At 35.0% G+C, this 24,742-nt stretch overlaps 1 protein-coding gene across 1 annotated transcript in view; it reads right to left on the bottom strand.

Moving 5' to 3' along the window:
• Positions 1 to 24,742, bottom strand: part of CCDC102B (coiled-coil domain containing 102B) — a 168,620-nt gene that overhangs the window by 92,632 nt on the left and 51,246 nt on the right. Inside the window, exon 7 of the mRNA XM_074146474.1 lies at positions 21,687 to 21,896. Coding sequence (XP_074002575.1) covers positions 21,687 to 21,896 — 210 coding nt within the window. The remainder of the gene's footprint in view (positions 1 to 21,686; positions 21,897 to 24,742) is intronic.

Raw genomic sequence — 24,742 nt, 5'->3', positions numbered from 1 at the left:
AGCCTTGCTTTATCTATTTAACTGTCTTTATCTCAACCTACAAGTTTTCTCACTTTTACCCTTCTGATTCTCTCCCCCATCCCACCAGGTGGGGGAGTGAGCGAGCAACTGTGTGGGGCTGAGCCTCCTATGCGGGTTAAACCACAACAATAGATTATATGAACTACAATTGGATTACTAAGGTAATTTTTAGGTTCTAATCATAATATCAAGAAGCAAGACTGTACAGAAATAACAGTCATAAGCTCAATGCACAGCATGAAAAGAAAGTGAGAAAAAAGAGTGGAAATCTGCTTTAACAAACATCCATGCACCACATCATTGTAAATACTTCTTGGGCATGTCACGAAATTTCGCTCCTCAAATTCTGTTCCTGGAAGCATTATTTGGTGCATTAACAAAGAGCCACACATATTTAAGGTAACAGAATCATGCTAGGGAAATTATTCAAATGATTCATCCATTGTATCACACCCTGAATGTGTAGGAAAGCTACATAAGAAACATTTGGTTTTATCACTATTTACCGTTCTCAGGAAGTCATACTGTTCTAGTGTTCAGCAACAGGTACATGTGTCCTATTTAGCACATGACTACAATGAATCAACATTTCCAGGAAGGCAGATTTATTGGGTATGATGTGCACAGATGGTATGAGCACATTCAGGAAAGCCAAGACATTTTTCTTATGCCAAATTTACCATGTGTTGTCAGACCAATGATGCAGAGCATCTGCAATACAACTTCTGCATTTCCTGAAATAAGGGCATCACTGCACAGGTCTTATGAAGCTGATTTGCATAATGCACATGGCCAAGATCCCTAGATTTTCAGTTATAAAATTTTGTAATCCATTCAATACTTGTACTTTGAACAAGACTACTCCCAAACATCTATAAAAAAAGACGTTTGAATACCACTTGAATACAATTTCTGGGGGCAGGGAGGCAGGGAAGTGAGTGGGGATGGAGAAGAGATTTGAATGCCTTAGCCTAAAACAACAATAAGGTTTTCGTTTGCTTGTTTTTTGATGCACAAGTGCTACAACTTGAGCTGGATGCTATCACGTTGACAAATTTATCGGTTTTGCCAGTGAGTATTTATATAATTACAGTCCTTCTGTAAGTACAGTCCTTCTATAGCATATGTAATCTTATATATCTAATGCATATCTTAGTCTAGTTCAATTTACTAATTCCACACAGATGCTGCATATTTAACACATATGTAAAAGTTAAAAGCAACCTTCCCGTCTAGATTATCTTACTGACTTGTGTAGGCAATGTCATACAGCTGCCCTAAATACATATTAACACATTAGCACAATATGTTATTTTATTCATACTTTCTAGTTAAACTTTTCTGTCTTACTGATCCACTGTATTTGACTATATTTTTAAATTGAGAGCTGCCCACCTCACAAAAATATAATAACCTTGGCAGGGTGTTTGTTTGTTTGGTTTAGGCTGTTGGGGTTTGGTTTTGGTGCACAACAGACCTCTACAGTAACCACACAGAAAGGCTACCTGGATCAAAGGATAAACATAAAAAAAACCAAAAACCAAAAAACCAACAAACAAACCTGTATAATTTTGATATATTTCTAAAAACCATTGAGTTAGTACAGGGTGATGGAAAAAATTCACAATAAGCAATTTTCAGAGCACATCTAAAGTAGGACATTATTGTTATTTCAAATCTTGAAAAAGAACATATGCAGCATTACTCTTCCCTCAGATTACCCAGAAGGTACCTTTAGTGTGTGTGCTATGCAACCAATAAGGCACTTCTATGGCTCTCTCAAGTAATTTACTTGAGGAATCTTCTAAAGTATCATAATTTTCCTGTGAAGTTTTGCTGGTGTCATCAAGGGAATCATGTCTAGTTTGGCAGCAGGCTAGGGTAAAAGGGAAGAAGCACACAATACAGAGAAAAAGTAAAAAAGTTTAAAAATTGCATTCTTCTTGGTTTCTGAAGGCTATGCATAGAAACAGCGCTTTCATAAAAGTTTCTAGTTGGTATGTATGCTTTCCCACCATTTCCCATATATGTTTCTCATACCAAAAATTCCTCTTTGCCCAGTATAACAAGTTTCATTTTCTCCCTCAGTGGGAATTCTTTGATTAACCATTCAGCTTCTGCTCAACCATTTCCTACCCCATTTCCTACCATGCTCATGAAATGCTTTAAATATGTTTAAAGTTTGGATAAAGTGACTGAAACAATGTTATGGTAACCAGCGGCCCAAAAATATGTGAATATGCTAATTCAATGAAGACCATAATAGACATAGAAAAATAGAAAATTTTTAAAATTTGAATGAATAATAAACTTATTTTTCTTGTGTAAATGAGGTTTTTAAAGATATGCAGGACATTGGATAATCTTCAATTTGACACTCGGCATCAAAATTTTTTTGTTATTTCAGATCATGCAAGACAGCAGACAACTCTGTATTCTTTATTTCTTGAGAAGGCCCAGTGGCTAGGTAATAACTACATTTATAAAAATGGATTAGTCTTCATTCTCTGTATTCTCTAGACTACCCTAAAACCAAACCACTAGCAACAACTATGTTACCAAAGCCTGGTTCAGTGGGCAAAAAATTTTTCTTTCAGAAAAATAATAATGATGTTTAATGATGTTTCTTATTTTTTAAGAAGGAGATAAAGACAAATTTTTTTGTCTGAAATGAAGCATAATCATAGCACACGGATGCTGATGACCTTAACACAAAGCGTCATGAAACTAGTAGTGACAAATCAGTTTTTCTTTCTCTGGAGACTGTTTATAGCATATTTATATTCAAATACTTCATAGTACCTGTTATTATCTGGCTTAATGAAATATAATTCACGGATAACTACTGCATAAAATATCTCTAAAAAGGTAAATCTGCTTGCAAATCCAAAGATTTTTTTAATATCACTTAATTAATAAAGACTCCAAACAAGGAACAAGCTATATGAACACAAAATTTCAACAACAAAAATTTGGAGTGAAAGGTTATATTTACTTTGGGATATGTTAGAAAATGCCACCATATCATGGGTGACATTTCTAAATATCAATTTAGCTGATTTTATGAAACACTGCTCCTATTTCTCTAGAGCCAAACTGAACAAACACTCCAGAGCAAAAGAAATTCCTTAGCCCTTTTTAAGAACTCTGTAAGAATAAGAAAAATGCGAAGCTTTATAATTTTTTCCACAGTTCAAAGGCATATATGAAATACTCCAACCTACATATTAATCCAAGCTGGACTTTATCAGCCTACCCTCACTAGTCCAAACCCACAGTCTACTAGTCTGTGCACAGAACACTTATTTTATTTCAGATACTGAATATCAGAACTTATAATAATTCTTGTGTTAAAAGAAAGGTACACCACATAGAATAAGAGATTACACAATATCTGTTTCAGAGTTCATAAATAATATCTGTCAAGCATTTCTGATGAATGATTCTACATTATGCTGATATACTGCTTGGAGCACTAAGAAATTGAATTCACATCAATATACCTGAGTTTTGGAACACGTCATGAATCGAATGATTCACACTTTTCCTATGATTCTCCATGCCTATGAAACACGTTTGTTTATATTTATATTCAAATATATACATTTATATTTATATGTATATTTATATAAAAACAAATGGTACTGTTTAGGAGTATGTAATAGGGCTATATTTTATCCGTTGCTTTCTCTGCCATTCATATCAAGTGTTTTAGGTTTAAAAGTATCCCAAAGTTTTGTATTTCCCATGTCTTACTCATGTTCAGAAAACCTATTTAGTTGTCTTTTTACCTTCTGTTTAGGAACAATCCTAACCAAAAAAGAAAAAAAAAATTACTTGAAATACAACATACATTTCCAACACACCAACTAACAACTCTCACTTTTATAAAACAGCACAGTTGCAGTTTGGAACATGTTTTCAAGACAATCAGGTTTACAGGCTCTTTTACCTTTTTAAAAATTATTTATTTATTTATGCCTCATGATTGTAAAGCATAATTCCATTTTCCTATTCTTGGATCAAAGCAAGAAGCCCCAGATAAGTCAACCTTAATTTTTAGTTTATCTAGTTTTGTATGAATGCTTACAGAAGTTTTGTAATTACAAGTCATCCTCACGTAATTTCTTTATTTATTTTTTTTTATATCATTTTCAGGATAAAGAAAATCCATTAATATACTGTATTAAAAAAATTAACAATTTAGAGAACATAAAAAACAAGTTAATTATTAGTTTACACTACTGAACATTGATATTTTTAAAACTCCTTTTCAAATACCTTAGTATTGCATTATTTTGATTATAGATGTTGGGTTTTTTCATCAATTGATTTTATTTTATTACTTCAGTGCATGAGAACATCTTTATAATGGGCAAAACACAAATGCATGGGATGAATAAACCTATTCAGAAAATTACAGAAGATGATATAGAACATAAGTACCTAAAGGGTGGGTTGAAGGATGATGGAGCTGGACTCTTTTCAGTGGTTTCCAGTGATAGGACGAGGGGCAACAGGCACAAGCTGGAACATAGGAAGTTCCATTTAAATATGAGGAGAAACTTCCTTACAGTTAGGGTGACAGAGTATTGGAACAGGCTGCCCAGGGAGGTCATGGATTCCCCTACTCTGGAGATTTTCAAGACCCACCTGTATGCAGTCCTGAGTAATGTGCTCTAGGCAATCCTGCTTTAGCAGGGGAGTTGGACTAGGTGATCTCTAGAGGTCCCTTCCAACTTTGAGAATTCTGTGATTCCGTGATCCGTGATATTTTAATATTCCACAGTACTATATGCAAGTTAGGGAATCATATCCAAGGTTTAGAGAAAAATCTTGTTTTCATTAAAAAGAAATCAATCTTTTTTCTCTGCAGGAGGAATAAATGGGATTTGAAAAATTTCTAGTCATTGCTCCTCATAAGCTCCAGTTTTCACAACTTCTGTTTGATTGACATACAACGTTCAGCATTCCAGAGTGCAAAACTTCTGCTTCACACACATGAGCCTGATTTGTTGTTAGGAAATTTAATATAGGAATACCCTGGAGCATTTCACTTAACATTTCTGTGGGGGCTGCGTCCAATGTTCAATGAAATTAACCTATATTCGTTTAGAAGCCAGTAAGCACGACACACTCTGAAAGATCTCCTTGAAAACCTCTTGTGAGTTGTCACCATAAATTTGGGTCGCTAGTAATAAATTTCTTATAAATAATCTATAAGCTGAATTTCATGACTGTAACATTTCAGAAAAATAAACACTTGGAAAAAAAAAAGTTGTCCCTGGGTAAGAAATAACTAGTATTGTGAAAAAAGGGCCTGGAAATTCAAAAAAATGTGATTTCTAATCCTTTGTTACCTAATCAATTAGTAACAGATTAGTAAATTGTAGTCACAGAAGTATCAGGGCATATCACTTCACTGACATTTCTTCCTATTTCAGAGAACACATAAATTCATTAAAAAATCTATATGCATTCAAGACTTAATTTTCTTCAATATATTTCATCTTTTAGTGTTAACACCACAAGTTTTTGACACTATTGAAGCATTTATTATTTCTTGATGGAAACAAACTTAACAGTTTATAAGTACAAGTTTTTAGTGGAATGTTTTGAAAACAGAAATGATGAACAAGGTCAAATTAAATTTTGTTGAGAACTGTGGGATTTTTTCCACATTTAAAAAGTGTAGCATCTTTTCTTTAACTTACTTCTTTCCCAACTTAAAGTCTGTTGTTCAAAAACTGTTTCCAAAACACTATAGTCACCAGTTCAGATTTTCAAAACAGGTTCACAAGGGTCCTTACAAAATTTTAGTTCAATTGGTAAATTACTTCTATACCACAGACTAGTTATTACTGTTTGCCTTCCATCTGGACAGTACTTATTTATTCCTTCCTTATAATAACAATAAATTCTTGTTCTTTAGAACATCTTCTTTCTTAAGTAATTGAAGGCTACATGAAATGTTATGGACTGCTATGAGGTGACTGAGGATAACATAGTTCTAGAAATACTAGTAAAGCAAACTTCTTAGTATTGAAAAGTATTGAAATATTTTGCAGTAGTTAGCAGTACTTGTAATAGCATTGAACCAAATATCTGATGGGTTTGTATATGGCAGACTTTATTTATGAGTTTGTTGCCTCATACTTTTTTATTTTGATACAGAAGGATGAGCAGCCCTATGTTATTTTGGGATTTACAGTTTCTTTACAATTTATTTGTTTAAATAAACAAATAAACACACACACACACCAACCTCAAAAACACATACGTCTCCTCCTTAGATCAATATATTGAGTTCTGTTATAGTCTAGTGATTTTGGGGTACCTCCAGTGGAGTGAGAGCATAGTGGTTTATCAGTTTCTTGAATATCACCTCCATTACGTCAATTGAATTTGAATAAATTCTGATGCAAAATTTTGCCTTTTTTTTTTCTCTACAGAACTTATGAATATACACGACAGGAGTGATTTCATATACATATAGTGCTAGAAATACATTTGTCTTGACTATGAAGAAAGCAGTGCAGAAACACTGGGGTTTATTGTTTTAGGACAAAGAAGTAGCCATATGCAGCCACAAATGTAGAAATAACAAAAGGACACTGCTATATAAGCTCATAACTCCAGTATCTCCTCATAGATAAACATGCACAAATTGCTTTCTCCTTACTTTTCTACAAGCATTTCCACAACATTATGACAAATACCTTGAGGTTACAGTAAGACACACTATAAAAAATCATTACCATCCATTATCTACTAGGACCCTGCAGCGGTATTATAAACAACTTTGAATGCCTGCAAGGGAGTTACACCACAAACATTGTACATTAGCCACTCAGATTTTATTTTATGGTTTTCTCTTTGTTGTATCAAAATAACACACTTTGTTTTTACTGACTATAACACATATTAAGTAGAAAACAGTTTATAACTGTTACAGCTACTGCATTTATCTAGAATCACATTACGGATGTGGCAAATTAGACCTCTTTTAAATTAATCCTTCATAGATCTTTTCTTGTACACTTCAGAACGATACACAAAAACATTAATATTACCTAGAGCTCTTCCTAAATTAAATCTTATTACCCAGGCATGAAAAAGACATTAATCTGAATGAAGTTTAAAAGTTTAATAAAATGGAACATGCATCTCAAAGTCTTAACTCACTGCCATCCTTTAGTCCTTCCTATGGCAAAATTTGAGAAAAGTTCTATAAGACAGTACGACAGTATTTTTGTCTCCATAGATTGTAGCAGAAATGGAATATATTTCAATACTTTTCAATATAGTTATTTATGCCATGCCTTTTTTCAAAGTACTCTTCAAGAGTACCCATTTTTTATTTTATAACCCCAGTTTGGTTTTGTTTAGTTTTGGGTGGGTTTTTTTTTTTGTTTTTTGTTTTTTTTCTTAAGAGTATTGGACCAACACATGTGCAAATGTGCTAAAATGTATGATATATTTCTACTATTGAGAAGTTATTCTAGTTATTTTTTACCTAAATAATTTTTACCATTTTATTAATGTTTCAGATAAACAGTGAAACATTAGAATGAAGCCAGCTATCACAGTTTCACTTTTGCCACATACATACTTATTAAGGATTTACTTCTAAATTAAATTTATTAATGGAAAGGAAATTAATGACATAATCATCTAAATAAAACACTGAGCTGAGTTACCTCAAAATATAATAAAGAATAAAGTATGAGGAAAAAAGATGCTAAGGTGCATTTAAAGTTGCAGCTGTATGAAACAATGAAAGGAAATGTATTTTTCATCCCAATTTAATTGTAAATTTTTACAGTGACAGAACACTTATTTTTGACAATATGATTCTTTTTGTTTTATTAAACAGCAAGAGCTCAATTTTCAATTTAAAGTCTAAATATTTTACCTTATTTTCTTTAAAAAGTGTACATATTTATAATTATACCTCCAGTACAATTTTTTCTTACAACAACAAAATCACTGGATTTTGCTGACATACAATGAACTATTTCTGAGAAAGATTATTTGAAATATATTATTCCAAAGCACAGCATCTCTGTGGTGTTACTTCAGTCATATCACCGTCTTATGTTAAGACTGAAGGGTAACTTTCATGGTGTTGCTTCTGAAAAAAATACCTAATTCAAAGAATCTAATGCCTTGCTAATTCCTTCATAACTGAAAATGAAGAAAAAAGACTGTCCACAACCTAAGATCAGATTAAGATATGTTATAACCCTATAAACTTTTAAATAGAATATATGAGTGCTGCCTCTGATTTTTTTTTTTTTTTAAATTTAATTTTATTTTTGATATCTGCATTCACTGCAACCATGCGGTAATGAAAATAAAAATTTTTTTCCATACAAACAATGTGTAAAATACTAAACTGTACTCCCTCCCTTCCAGGAAAAAGAGAGCTACTTATGAATTATGGTTTAAAGGAAAATGATAATAAATGGCCCATAGTTTTATATAAATATACAGATAAATAGAAGCACAGAGAATGTATACAGAAATATACATGTCTACATCTTGCTATTTAAAGCATGTAATGCTAAGATTTGTATTTGAAAGTGGGATTATTACTAACACACAAACTTGAAGAAATAGAGACAGCATAGATGTTGAGACATACGAAAAATATATAAGAAAATACAGCCTTCTTACAGCCTGTTCTTACAGCTTGTATTAACAACAAGAATAATACTGAGAATTCCAGCAGAGTTTTGGAATATCCACAGAACTTATCAAATAATCGATACCTGATTTCAAATAAAGGGAATCATGAAACTATTGATGATCTTGCCATCAAAACCAAAGCGTTCAGGTTGGTTTTATACTCCATATAGTGTTAAAGGATATGTTTATTCTTGTGTCCTTTGCTACAGAACACTGCAATTTTTTTTAGTAGCATGCTATGGGAATGATAAATATGTTTGTACAGACTCTTTTGTATATGGTTTAGCACTGAAACTCTAGTGATGCACAGAAGCAGCAGCTCTGATAGAAGTTTAGTCAGTTAGACCTTATTCAAAGATTTGATATGATCAAGTCTTCATCTAACAGAGCTGACTGTAATAGTATTGCTGTAAATATTTGTATCCATATGAATCCACACCAGTTTTTCAAATACATAAATTTTACAAATAAGAAGAGGAGGTACAGTCCCTACCATATGAAGGATGATAGTCTAAGACCCAGTTAGCAAAGACCTTCTTATTTTCTTCACCTTGAAGAAGCTGATAGGATAACCATATGATTTCTGGGGTTTTTTTAATAACTGCACTCAGAGACCATACTGGTGGATTCGGCTATGTTAATATGATACAAGTTTTGAAGCCATAACTTTTAAGACAAAGTATGAAAGCTGGGGTACCTAGGCAGTATCTTCTATTGTACACCAGGATAACTAGTAACTAGTACAACCAAAGACAGCACAGTTATGCAAACTTACAAAGTCTCAATAAGATGAAACATAATCCACTAGTTAAGTCTTCCTGTGACAAACAAATTTAAAAGCCTTCCACTGTTATATACACCAACATCAGAACAGATCTGAAATAAAGCCCTGAAGTGTCTTCATGCAGTACAAAATAACAAAAAGGACTGCATGAATTGAACTGTAACACCAAGCTTACTGTCGTGGTTTTGGCTGAATTTACCAAAACCGGACCGGCAGATGGCCCTTCCCCCCCCTTCCCCCCCCTAAAAGAGGAGAGAGGAGGAGAAAGAGATAAGGAGATTCAGAAGTTTAGAATGAACTAAACTACTTTAATGAAAAATTAATATTAAAATAAAAATAAAGAAGAAAATAATGAAATAGATACAATATATACAAAACCGTATCAAGCTCCCAGGATGTCAGTTACATCACCGGCAGGCACTGGGGAAGTCCCAGACTGGACTCAGTGACGAATGGGAACTGGATTCCAGCTCTGGAGTCAGGAACACACGGATCAGGATCAAAGGCAGATGAACAGACAGAGTCCTCTCTGGACGTCGGCCATCGCAGGAAGGGGCTTGACCCTTTGATCCCTCAGCCTTTATACTGAGCATGGGGCAGATGGGATGGAATACCCTAGTTGGTCAGGTTTGGGTCACCTGTCCTGTCCACTCCTCCCCACTGATGTGACCCCTCTACGTTTTTTTCTGTTTCCGACCCTCTAAGGGGGCAAATAACGAAATTGGCTGACCTTGGTTGTTATAGCAATAAGTATAAGCAAGGGCCTCCCTGCATACCATTCCTTGGCATGGAGCACAAACATTGGGCTTATCACTCTGAGAACGAGCAGTTTTCTCCACAATATGCCGTTAATTTCAGAGAGTTAGAGGAGGCCTAGCTAGGATGTAAAGTTACAGAACAGAAAATTGGTTCGGTTTTACTTCAAACCGGGACACTTACGTTCCAAGTATTGCTATAAAAGTTGTACAGTTGCCTCTTTACTACCAATAACGCTTGATACAGTCCAGCTATTGAGCCTAACAGTCCAGCTTTTGGACTTAACAATCATTTTATCTTCTTTAATTAAAAAAATCTAAATATGGAAGTCAAGAGTCCATCATCACCACTATGAATTAATTTACACCTCAACCCAATTTCAACCTCTTACTGACAAAACTTTAAAGTACATCTTTAAAGGCAAAAAACTAATCCTCAAGTGGGAATGGAATGTCCATCAAGAATCTAAACTCTCATTTTCTGAAGAGTTCAAAGTGGGAAAAAGAGAGTCCAGTTGAATGAGTAGGCATAGAGAACAGAAATAAAAATCCTTGATTCCAAACACCGACTGCTCCTTTTCACAAATTATTTATTATGTTTCGGTTTAATGTTGTTTTCAAATCTGTGGGATTAAACCATTTCTTTGAGGGGCTTGGCAGTATTGGAATTAAGTATCAACAGCCTTCCTACCCATGCAACTGAAACAAAAAATTGCCAGTTTATGTTGGAATAAGCCCAAGGACTGAGTGCAATGTTGCTTATATGTCTCTCAGTGTAAAAAGGTATACAATGAAAGATGAAAAAAAATAAGATACACACAGTCTTCATGGTAGCTTAACTGTTAGATTGTTAAGGCTGGATAGGAGCTGAACACCTCGAATCACATCTGCAATGATTTATTAGATGTGGAAGAGCAGCACTGAAATAGTCTTAAGAGAATCTGCCCCAAACCAGATAACAGCTTAGATTTCCCATTTCTCAAATATTTAATTCTAGGAGCTTAAGTTCTTTCTCTTTCTCTTCTTAGCATATTTCCCTCAAAACTTCAGATTTATCAAGTTGATATTTTCTAAATAATAAAGATTATTCTTGTATGTAAAACCAAGAAAACATCTTTATTAGATTTAAGAAGTCCCAATAAGGCCAATGGAAAAAAGTTTACTCTCAACACAACCACCTGAAACAAACAGGAGCATCAATAGCTTTCTTTACCTAATCACTGCAGCCAGATTGATTTTTCAGAAGGCAGACTATTATGTATGTGTGAGTACCATGACCTTTCAGATTTTATCAACAATATTCTTCATGTAAATCGATCCATCTTACGCCACTGGACACAGGGATGCAGAACTGCCAAAAGCATTCCCTTCCACTTAGTCCCTTCTTAGACAATTCAGAACTGCAGACACCTTTACAGCTAGTAATCACAAAACCACAAGAGTGTGAATGTAGAGTAACCAACTTAAACTTAATCAGTTCTAGGCCATTAGACCTGATAAAAGGTATTTCCACTCAACTATGCAGAAGCCCATTACAGTCATTTCTATTCGAAGGTCAGCAATCACCAGTGTTGACCTCAACAGGACATAAAAATTGTTAATCGATGAGTTTATCAGAACAACCAACAATCACAAAACAATACTAAAACCAGATCATAATTAATCAATCTGAAGAAAAAGGAACTTAATATTTTGGTGAATGAGATTAGACTGGGTGGAAACTATCCCTCTTCTCCTGTTTTGTAGCCTCTTAGCCATGCTCTAATGCTCATGCAGTCATTTAGTACTGTAAGGAACATCAGGGCTCTAAGGGCATCCTATCCTTTCTGAGATTTGGCTTCCTGGGCTCAGGGCCAACTTAGAGACCATGTAGAGCAGTGCCCTGCTCCCTTTTTAGAAAGAACCTTAAGTAAAGCTCTTCCAGACAGCTCTGCTGGAAACCACAAGCAAGGGCTGCTCCTCCTTGACTTGGGAACTTTTATGCTGAGGCTCTCCATCAGCCTTGCCTTAGCTCCAGCTTCAGCTGCATCAAAGTCACTATAGACTTGCTTGATGATCTGGACTTTCAGCTGACACTGCATGCCACCACAAGACCTACTCTGCTTTGCTTCCTCAGGTGCTGTGGAACTGGGTAAGGTCTCTCTGCCTTTGCCGGCCTTTGTTCCATGCTCAGCTCCTGGCTCCTCTTCCCTTAGGGAATGGGCACCCCTCTGACATATTGGGGTGGAGGTCAAGATACTGATTTTGACACTGATACCAAAATCATGGTAGTACAATGTAAGAGGAATTCTGGGTTCCAAATACTAATAGCCACAACATATCTACAACATTGGCAATAAAAGCGGTCTCCACAGACTAATCACCTGCTCAGTTACAAAGACCTCTTGCAAACACTACAACAACAGAAAAATATTTTCTAGACAGCTGGAGGAAAAAAATCTACAACCTTGCTTAGGCAGGGTATACAATAGTGTATTAAATATAGTACACTATTTGGTACTAAAGAAATTAAATCTCCTTCCAACATCGTTGCCACTCATATATATTACACATTTGGCAATATGAAAATATCTCTCCTTAGTAAGATGCAGGGCTTGAAATAAGCAACCAAACAATGTCAACTATCTGAAAGAAGCACAGAAAAAAAAAGATGCAAAAAGGAAAGTGAAAGCAAAATGGAATGAATCGGTGAGTGAGAAAATTTGTGTAACACAAGCTGAGAGATACACAATACAGCCCAATACAATCACCCCAAATATCCCAATTAGACACTGGATAAACCAGCACTTATCTTGGTATCTAAGGGTTCCTGCTAAATGACTTGATTGATATTTCTGACTGTAGACAAAAGGAAAAATAACAATGAAGATTATTTATTTTCCTTTGCAATCATGTTATCTGACAACACAGATTAAGAATGTCTTGAACTTATTTAACAAGAACTTTTAACATCTCCACAAAGTCAACTATAATTTAACAAAGAGACTAGCAATAGTAAATAGTCTTCACTTACAAAAATAAAAAATAAAAAAAATTACTTTCTTCCACAATGTTTCTGCATTAAGAAGGGGAGAAGTTGGGTACAACACTGTCTTTTAAGAAACCACCTTTATCATCATCAAGTATTAAATAACATTCCACTAAAAGCATCTTAAAAAAACAGAAAAAAAATTAATTTATGATAGAGAAGTAACTTCGGTTATCTTACATCAACTACTATTTTTCTTCCTACAGGTTTTCTGAAACGGAGAAAGACAGAGAGGTCGATATCCCTGATTTGAGAAAAGCAAAGGACACAGGAAGTGATGGGGTCAGACAAGAGGCGTTCAGCTGTATAATCAATGTTTATGCCATTTGGGGACTATCTGGCTCTAATGTACACAAACTACGAGTTGTTTTTCAGCAATATTTTGACAAAATTACTTTAATAACAAAATAAAAGCTGTTATTTCTGTTATCTCCTTTGGCACAAGACTTAATTTTTATGCAGTTCTAAGCCTTGGGGTGTTGTGATTTGTTTCTTTTTTAAATAAGGATCCAGTGAAGAAATATATACTCTGAAAAGCACAGAATTAAAAATGGTAGTATAATGAAAAGAAAATCCTCTGTATCTAACCAGAATCAAATGGACTAAGCGACTCTAGCACTAACTCAAATGAGCACAAAAAGCAAGTGTCAGACCCGAATCAGACTGCTTCCAGTTAGATTACTTTTTCCATATACTGGGATAAATAAAACAAACAAACAAACAAACAAATTAATAAGTAATGTTATGAGGCTTTACATGGAGACATGTCTTCTACACAAACTTGGCTAAAAGGGTTAGAAAGTGAGAGGGCAGTTAAGGGAGAACTGACCCCATGGTCTCCTCAATGAGTATGATAACCCAAGATAACTGTCCTGAAAGCAATGTGGTATGCATAGCACAGCAAGACAAAAGCACAAGATATTCCAAGCATCTACTGCTTGCTGTTTAAAGAACTGAAATTTCCAAAGTTTATAAGAAATATCACAAAATACCATTCAAATCCATGAGTATGCATTCTTAAGAGGGATACTGCTGAAGAACAATCCCTTCCTTTCTTTTTCCAAGACTGTTAAAAGACGCCAAAAACTGAAGGCTGAATTAGCCTCTCATTGCTTTTAATTTTTTTTTTTCTTAGAAGGAATTTGTCAACAAGTGAAATTGAAAGTCTGCTACTTCAAAGAAGTCACAAGTTAATCAGAACTCATTTCAAATATTCAGCAAATGTAAGAAGTACCTTGACAAGTGAGACAAGCTTACAGATATTCCACATAGGGCCAAAGTTTCAAACTAACTGAAAAGATTAATCACTGAAACTGTCAGATTTGACAGGCTGAATTTAAAGGAATGAAACTTGAACTAAGCATCGACACATTTTTATGCATACGTCCCCCTTTACCAACTGACAACTTAATCATGAGACAAAAAAGGAAAAAAAAAGGAAAATTCCTGAACTTCTATCAACTGCATTAATATAAAGAACATATTTCAGGAATTAATAAAATAGTGTGTATGTGGGGAAACAGAATCAAAGAAGATTTGAATTTTACTTTTATCACATATTTTGGGAAGTAGCCTGAAAACATATTCAAGTCTAAGAATAGGGCAGGAAAAAGTCAAATCAATTTCTCATACATATACTCTGGGGTGGAGTCTACTGTATTTATTTCACAACGGGAATTATACAAAATATTGTATCACACGATATATTATAGCTAGCTGTTTACAAAGGGGAGAAATAGAAAAAATCTTTAAAATCTTGCAGTCTTGTAAAGTCACAATAAGGCAGGTCAAGGAACGACTTGCAGAAGTTATAAAACTATTAATAACCCTTTTTCTAACAAATCAACAGCAAAAAACCTTATAGTCTGTTGACCATTAGACAATCAATATGAAAAAAGAAGGGAATGAGACTTACTTGGTTTTCCTCTATATTCACATAGAAGAAGCATGGAAATAATCCTTTGCCTGTACGTTATGTAGGGGCTATATCACAAGATCTGTCTCAAGCTGAACATTGTCATGAAACAAGCAGATAAAACGGATAGTTAAAAAAACCTGGGACCAGTTACCAGCCATTAAAGGATTCAGAAGGCCAAGAAAACAGCTAGCATGAAAACAATTTTTAAAATGCTTCAGGATGGGATTTAAAAAAAAAAAGACCTAGTATCTGTAACAGGAAAAATGACATTCTTAATTACAAATAACATGACACACAGACAAACATGATATATTGAAGAAGAATCAAAACATTTTTGTGCAAGAAAACTTAGGTCTTACAAATATATTTCAGTTTTCTGAATGAGTCAATAAATTGACTCTGCTGGGTCAGAGGTCTAGGTAGGCCTTCAAAAGGCATTTAACAAAGGCCTTCCACAATGATTCTTATAGAAACTTAGCTGACTTGGAAAAAGAAAAAGCCCTCACATGCCAGGATACTCAGTTATTAAATTAAGAAAAAATAAAGGAGAAGGGATAAGAGAGGAATAAATTACCAGTTTCCATGCTGTAGGAAGATCAGATCAGTAGACACCCAAAGGGAACCATGCTTGGTTTTTGCCACAGAAAAAAAAAACACATCAGAATTATTTAGGAAGCTAGGTAAATACAAACATAAACAAAGGAGATTAAAAGTAGTAAAGACCTTCAATACTTAGTGATGAAAAGAGAAAAAAATAGAGTAATGAAAAACAAAACACAGTTCTGATTCTACTGATAGAGGTGCAGCTCTGAGTTTACTATTATCACTCAAAATGAGATTTTGCAGTTCTAAAAGGTACACTTATCTAAAAATATCCACTTTTTATTTTTATAAGATATTGTGCAATAGCAGTAAAAAAGTAAACAGAAGATTAAGAATTATTAGGAAAAACATATTAAGCATAACAAAAAATAAAATTATTGCAGTCATACATTAACATCTTCAATAGTGTACTTGTATCCATAAAAATTAGACTTACACGGTGACACTGCAAAATTACAAAGACCTTATAACTGCAGCGGAGTAACTAGTTTCTGACGTGCAAGTAAACCATCATCAAATATCTCATTTTGTAATTAGGAGGAAGAAATACCCCTTTTACATCTTTTGTCTAAGGAAAAGGAGAGAGTAGATATTGTCCCTCTATTTTAAAAATACAATGAAAAGAAATCTCATTGAAGTTGCCATTGTAAAAATTATTTTTTTGCCTATGAAATGTGAGGAACTCACCCATGTCTAACAATGCTGTGGGATGACCTTGGCTGGATTCCAGATGCCCACCCAGCTGCTCTCTCACCCCCTCTCCTGTACAGCGTAAGGGGAGAAAATAAGATGGCTCATGGCTTGAGGTAAATTACCCTCACAAGAAAAACAGACTTGATGAAAATTAAATTTATTGCCAATTAAAAATTGAGTAGGATGGTAAGAAACAAAGATGAAAATAAAAACATCTTCCTTCCCTCTCACTCTTCCGTGCAGGCTCAACCTCACTCCTTTACTCCTCATTCCTCTACCTCCTCCCTCTATGCACAGATGGGGAATGGTGGGTTATGGGTCACTCCATAACAACTCCTCTCTGCTTCTCCTTCCTCCTCACACTGTTCCCCTGCTCCACTGTCCCTCCCATGGGATACTCCTCCATGAACTGCTCTAGTGTGGGTTCTTCCCACAGGCCACAGCTCTTCAAGAATCCATCCAGGACGGGTCCTTTCCATTGGGCAAGTCTTCCAGGAACAGACTGCTCCAGTGTGCATCCCCCGCCATGGGCTGCAACTCCTGCCAGGACCCTGCTCCTGATGTGCTCTGCACAGTCTGTACCTTCCTTCAGGGCATATCCATTTGCTCTGCTGTGGGGTCATCCATGGGTTGCAATATGGATGTTTGCTCCACCATGGTCCTCCCTGGGCTGCAGAGGGACAATCTGCTTCACCATCCTCTTCTCCATGGGCTACAGAGGAATCTCTGCTCCAGTGCCTGCAGCACCTTAACCCCTCCTTCTTCTCTGGCCTTGGTGTCTGCAGGGCTGTTTTTCCTTACATTTTTTCCTCAATCCTCCCTATCATGCACTGCTGCTCAGCGTTTTTTCTGTATCTTAAATGTGTTTTCACCAGCACATTGATGTGCTTGGCTTTGGCCAGCAGTGGGCTCCTTTTGGAGCCCATTGGAACTGGTTGTGTCTGCCATGAGGCAGCTCCTGATCTCTTCTCACAGAGGCCACTCCTGCAGCAACCCTGCTACCAAAACCTTCTCTTGTAAACGATTTTTCAAGTTATTTGCATAAAAAATACAGTGCTTCCTACTTTTGAAAAATCAAACCTATGATGTTCATGATTTAAAAGCCATCTTGCTAGGTATTGTTAAGCTAAACTGGTTTAATCTTAAAAATATGTGTTGTCCATCATTCCATCTTTAAAATCTATGGATTTTTTTTCCTAACAACATTATGACTGTATCATATTAAATCCAGAAATTAATTTTTAAAAAAATAATTAGTTCATGCATCCACAGCTTCACAGCATTCTTTACTTAGATTCTGCACAAGTCCACTACAAAACATAGTCAATTAATCAAATATTTAATAACCAGATACTTACCATAAAAGTTAGAGATAATACAAAAACCCAATTATTATTCCCAAAATTATTTTATAGGTTTGTTTCAAGGTGATACTCACAGATGAAATAGAAAATATCTTTCAATAAAAAGCATGTTATGGGTATTGATCTATACCATCAATAAGGGTTCATTGTTTTTTTTCTTTTTATCCCTTCCTAGATGAACCAGTTAGATCCATTTAATATTTGTTGCCATGCTATTTGTCAAATAATACAACTATTAATTTAAATGGTATTCTCCATTCCAAGAAGTACAATCAATAAAACCACATAGTAACAATGTCTGATCTCAATTGTTTCATCAATTCTGTTCATCTTGTGCAACAGAAGTAAACCTTTCAAAAACTGCATCTGGAAACATTTTAAACCAACACGCTGCAAGCTAAGAATAATAGTAAGAACTCACATTTTGTATAAAATATAATTAACTTTTATGTTCAGAACTTCACTCTGCATGATTTACTACCATAAGTAGCAAGAGATTGCACAAATTCCGTATTCTGTCAAGGTATACGTATTAAAGAGCAAGATAATTAAGTGTCAACATGAAGTCATTTAGACAAGGACGTAAGGAGTTCAATTCTGTATTTTGATACCATGTTTAATCTTACTAAAACTGTTATTAAAAAGAAAAATGTTGCCATTTGTTGTTTATACCCTTTAAAAGTATGAATCAGCCATACATCAATTAATAACACTGTATATTGTTCTAAACAACTACAATGGATCTCCCAAGTCATCTCACAAATACAGGTTTTGGAGAAGCTAGCTTGTTAGGCAACTGTGTTTTGCTCTGGAATTAGTTCCATAACACATTACCCATATCCCTCGTGTCTAGTCATTCAGATTAAGATGCACAAAGATCTTCAGACAGCTGTGGTTTCAATCTTGCATATGATTCCCTTTGCTAACCTAAGTATGGAACCATTACTGGTATTTTACAGAAATCATTCTCTATACTCTTCTAACTCTGCATGTAACATGTTATTTTATCTGAATTCAAGCTACCATGCCAGAAAAAAAGGCTCCTGAATCAGAAGTCAAAGCCATTCTTGTCAGGTGTTAGAGTAAATTAGATAGAAACAGTCTCAGGAATCAGAAAGGTTCAACACTGATATTAGAATGTCTCTATAAATTAATAGACAGGTTCCATCTAAGATATAAATTGAGTTAGGTTGGAATCCTTGAAAAAGCCACTCTCTCTTCTTCCTTAACACCTTTTTTTCATTTATTGGCTGCAGTAAGGTTAAAAAATTTGGTAATTAACTCTACAAACCACTGCCTTCTCCACATATGGCTGGCCAGGTCTCCAATGCCATGACTGATTTGGAGATGAACTAATTGCTATAGTAATTTTTCTTATAAGGCTTTTTTATCTTAATGATTTTTTGCTGCTGTGAATAGAGTTAATTGCAGCATTAAGGGTTCACCAGAGTTGTCTTTTCCTCTAATACTGTTGACCTTTTATTTTACTCATGTTGTCAATGGGTATTTGGTGTCACAGAAGATTGTTTATGGTGGTACCGTTTGCTCTCCCTGCAGCCCGAGTCTGGGAACCGTGGACACAGTGAACAAGTGCGTTTAGGATACTATGGCAGGCACTGGCAAAGAGTCCTGGCTCGAAACATTGCTGCAAACTACTAGACTGCTAAGCCTTGTTGGTGATGCACCATAGGGCATAGTTCCAAGCCCAGAATGGAGAAACTACTCCTGGCACAGCAGATGCCTCAATTCACAGCTCTGGAGGGAAGATGCTTCCATCAAAGTTATGCTATGTCTCCCTGAGGCTGGGGAAATTCAACAATGACAAAGTCCTACACCTGGGAAAGAAGAGTCCCTTGCAAAAACAGAGGGGTGATGTTTTTTCCAAAGTAGCTGTTGCCTGGAGACTGGCTGGGCATCAATCTGCTGGTAGTGTGTAATTCCTTTGGCATAATTTTTTTTTTTTTTTTCCCCTTCCTCCCCCCCTTCACTTATTAAACTGTCTTTACCTTAACACAAGTTTTTTCTCAATTTTGCCCTTCCAATTCTCTCCCCCATCCTGCTGCTGGGGAGTAAATGAGGGCTGGGTGGAAGCTTACCTGCCAGCTGGAGTCAACCCACCACAAACATGCTGCCCAGAGATGTTGTGCGGCCCTGGATGTTTTTGAGACCCCACTGAACAAAGCCTTGATCAACCTGGTTTGACCTCAGAGCTGACCTTGCTTTTAGCAGGAGGTTGGACTGAAGGTCTCCTGAGGTCTATTCCAGCCTGACTTATTCTGTAATACCATGTCTTGCAGTTCTTGTGAATCTGAGATAGAAACAGCTGCAAACGAATCTGTTCCCACCCCAGTCTTTGGATGATAACTGTTACCAGCGCACCCATGATGCACATAGTTTCTGCTGACACTAAAATAAAATTTTTAATTTTGTCCTTTAAACTGATAATCAATAGTTTTGAAGAAAATCTTATCCTAAAATCATCAGCTATGAGAAGGCAAACACTGCACGGACATTTACTTTTACGATAAGGAAACAGAGATGACTGGGCTCCATTTCTGCCTTTTGACTTGGATAAAAAGTTGTGAAGTTGTGTCAGTATGAGGTGTGATACTAACAGGCAGAGCTGATGCTAACGAAGTTGATCACAGATGTCAAACATTCTATGCAAGTAACATTTCAAAAAAATAAACAAAAAACCATCACAGCCATATAACTAAAAGATTTTAAATACAGTAACATGCCTTAGCAGAGGACTGTCTTCCTGGCCACATTTCTAACCTCAAATTACTTGCATTACAGAGAAATCGTGAAAATGCTGATATGATATGGTATGATATAATGTGATATATGATATGATAAAATAAATACTAGTAAAGGAAAATCTAAAATAGGTGTTTATTATGTAAGATATTTTATAAAGGTAAGCTATATAATTGCAATTTGCTGTTCCTGAGCCATCACAGAAATATAGAAGAATCATATAATTACATTTAAAAGCAGACATCAAGTATAGAACCTCTCTCAATCTTTCCCAAGGTAAATTACCTATTGTAACTATAACCCATATTTGGTCCTAGTTACTCAGACTTCCAATATTCAACAGTAAATGCACATAAATGACATTAAATTGTTTCTTATTTAGGCAAATAAGAACGTTACTGTTTATCACTGACCAAATCATAACATCAAGTAGGTACATTAACTGATTAGTTGGGGGTTTTGTTTTGTTTTTTCTCTTACACAGCTTTCAGAGTCTCAATGAAAGTGGGAGCCTTCTGGATTACTACTTAATTATTAGCATAGAAAAACATAAAGTCAAGGAAATACCCATAGCTAAGAGTCTCTGAATAATTTATGACATCATTTTTAGCAGTACAATAAGGTTTAAAAGTAAGTAGATCTTTAGAGGAATAAAAAATGAGAAATACAGCTCTTCCTTCAGTTCTCTTTTCCTTAAGAAAGGAGTCAATATTCAGCAAGATAGAGAAATGATTTCTCACAGCTTTTTTTCCTTTGACCTTCATCGGGACTCTGTATCTACCAAAGTTTAATTAATCTCTTCTGTTTCTCCCAGTCTTCGTTTTTGCTCCCTAGTCTTGTCAGACTTGTCATTTCCCCCTGTTCATTTTAAAAATGAAAATATATTTCTTTCAGTTTCTGTACCCTACAGAACTTCAAAGTCACTGATTTCTAATTGTCCAGGTCTAAGATGCAGACAGGGCTGCTCTGTCTTGCACAACCCTTGTTTTAGGGACACATTTTGACATCATGAAATAATAATTATTTTTGGGAACACTCCCCAGGTAATCAAACTAAGAAATGCACATACCTTATTTTCAACCAGAAGCTTACTTTGTGCATTTTGATAATCACAACTCGATTCAGTTAGTGTTGCTTTATTTTTTATCTCCAGAAGTCCCTGAATTTCTTTTACCTGCAACTCCAATCTTCTGTTCTCTTCTTCCAAACTTTGCTTTTCTGCTTCAAGTCTCTCTCTCTTTCCCCATTCAGAGATATCCTCAAACTGCACTCTTTCCTGCTGGGAAAGGTTGGGGTGGGGGGAAGAGTAACCGAAAGATAGAAAAATAAAGAGGAATAATATGATTAAAAAAACCTGTTCTTTACTGGGTGAAGCTAATGACCTCACCTCAGAGTAAGGTGGGCATTTTAGAAATCAGTCCAAGATACATGTTTTCCATATTTCATAAAGTACTTGAATTTTAAAAGAAAAAACCCAAAAGGATTGATTTCTTATTAATTGTACCTTTACAAAAGTAAAGCATAGGTAATGGTTTAATATAATAATCAGTAACCAAATCTTATTTCTTTCCCTGCTATTATAGAACAATGATATTTAAAAAAAAAATAATAAAAGAATTTGTTTTAAATAACATTATTGTTTATTTTGGTTTGACAGTGTCAAAGTTCACTCTTTATTCCCCAAAAGATGAAAAATCAGCACTTTTTAAATTATAGTCTGTTTACACCTTAGGACTATAATTGATATTCATTAAACTGAATAATTTCTAAAGTACATCTTCAGTACTAGAAACCACTATCCTAATTACCCGAGGAAGGATTTTTAGGTTTTCACACTACTCTCTTTCTTGATGTCACAATTAATAGTATTAAGGGGAAAATTATCTTTTTCCAGGAAAAAGAAGTCCAGGAAGAATAATTTTGTACCTTTGTTTTTGGTTTGATTTTTTTTGGCGTGGGCTACCCTCTGGTGATAGAGTACAGTATGTTAACTCCAATGCACAAGAAACTGTTAGATGCTCACATATTCCTAATGAGGTCTTTAAATTCTGTCCACTGAATTTCTGTACAAGAACCGGAAATGAAGGGATCACATACCTCTATTTAGCACTAAATCTTTCCCACCCTAACTACCCCCACCACCACCACCACCAAATTGTGCAGCTTTATAGTTTAGTTGTTCAATTACCACCTACTGGACTACAGTAACAAATGTCATATTTTTTTTATAAATGAATATGTAGGCATAATGTCTTACAAGTACCCGTGAAAGATCTGGAACATAAGAAAGCCCTCTGTTCTTGCAAAGCATCTGCCAAAAGACAGGACTCAGATTCCAAGCCTGAAAGTTCACCTTTCACAGTGATGACACTAATCAATACCAATTCATTTTTGGCAGACTTCAAGTAGAGAGAAATGACAAAGCCATCAAAGGTTGAATTTCAGTCAGGCAATTAAGCACAGGATGACTACCAAACCAAGATCTGATGTCAAAGGTAAATTTACTTATCTCTGTGTCTGTGAAATTTGTATTCATTGTGCCCAAGATACCTACAAGCTCCAATAATGATAAATATTAAATATCTAATATACTATATACCTAAATAACTCCATAATAAAGTCAGAAAAAAAATACTAACTTGTACAAAATCATGAATAGACAATTTTGTTATAATTGATTTATTATAAATCATTGTCCAGGAAAGTACTGGAACTCATATTTTCTGAAATACTGATTTTCAGAGAGTTAGTAATCAGGGTTGGTTTGTTGTTCATTAGAGTTCTCCCAAACTACACCTTATGCTTATTCCAAATAACACTTTTCATATAATACTCTCACTGGAGGTATTTGCTCTCTTTTTCCTCTTTGGTAAAGAATGTGCAAAAAAAAAGTGTGCCAGATCCCAGCTTTCGGATTTCAATTCAGAATGCCAGCTTCACAAAGTCACCATGTGTAATTTTGTCACTCTTTCCTAAAAAGATCAACCTTTTCTTGAGTAGACAGAATTTGTCTCCCACACCTGTGCAATCACCAATCCCACTCACACCCCAGAACCCCTGTCAGAGCCCTTCCAGCTTCAGGAATTCAGCTGGCAGCACTCAAGTCCAGCTGGCTGATGTGAGCTGTTGTAAAGAGCTGGAAAAACACCCAGACCTGAAGTCACTCTTTGCCTCAGGGCAGTTTTTAATCTCAGTATTCCAGACCCCATCCTTGATGGAACTGTGTTGCAAGTATCTACATATTTGCCTTTAAAACAGACAGGAGAGGTTTGTATGAATGTAATATACATTGCAGAAAACAACTTTGATACCCCTATTTTTTTTATGAGGAACACAGGTACTCCTGAACTGACTAGTGTCAACTTTCTATATGAACTTTTCAACATATTTTAATCTTGAATCAAATAAAATGAATTATATCTGAAATTATATATGTTAACTCACTTAGTGGAAAACTGAAATATTGGTATTAAAAAGGTCATGAAGGAGAATTTTTTTTTTTTCAGTATGAAAATAACTGAAAATTACTGACCAGGTATTTGTAGGTAACATCTTTGCTAATTAATCTTCCTAAAGTAAAGAAGGATGCACACAGTTTTTTTAATTGAGAGTTAAAGAATATTATTTTACATTACATTTTCTGAATTTGTATATTCTATATTAGTAGATAATCTAATCAAGTCATTTAAATCCTTGAGTAGGATAATTCTGGCATGACAGAATAATGAACATGTGTGAAGATACATGTTGATATTTGCAGAACAAAAATTCAAACAAAGGAAAAATATTTGCTGTTTACAATAATTTTCTAATGACATATATGAGCCCAATTTTACTTATCATTAATCATATTTTTGAAACAATTTAAGCAACTCTTAACACTTTAAGCAGTAAACATACTGCACGTATCCAGTGTGAGAAATATTTCGTATGCAAGTTCAGCTACTTGTTCCATGAATTACTTTCACTCTCTTAATTTAATTAGGAACTAAAACATATTAATAGCTTAGTGGTTTCTTATGACAGAAGCAACAGTATGTTCACTACAAAGGCCTCAGAAAACCTGTGGATGTACAGTATTATTACAGCTTTTAGTGGTGTATTGAATCCATATAAAAAGAAAGT

The sequence above is a fragment of the Numenius arquata genome, chromosome 4 (assembly GCF_964106895.1).
Source record: "Numenius arquata chromosome 4, bNumArq3.hap1.1, whole genome shotgun sequence".
NCBI lineage: Eukaryota > Metazoa > Chordata > Aves > Charadriiformes > Scolopacidae > Numenius > Numenius arquata.
This window is presented reverse-complemented; position numbering and strand designations above follow the sequence as displayed.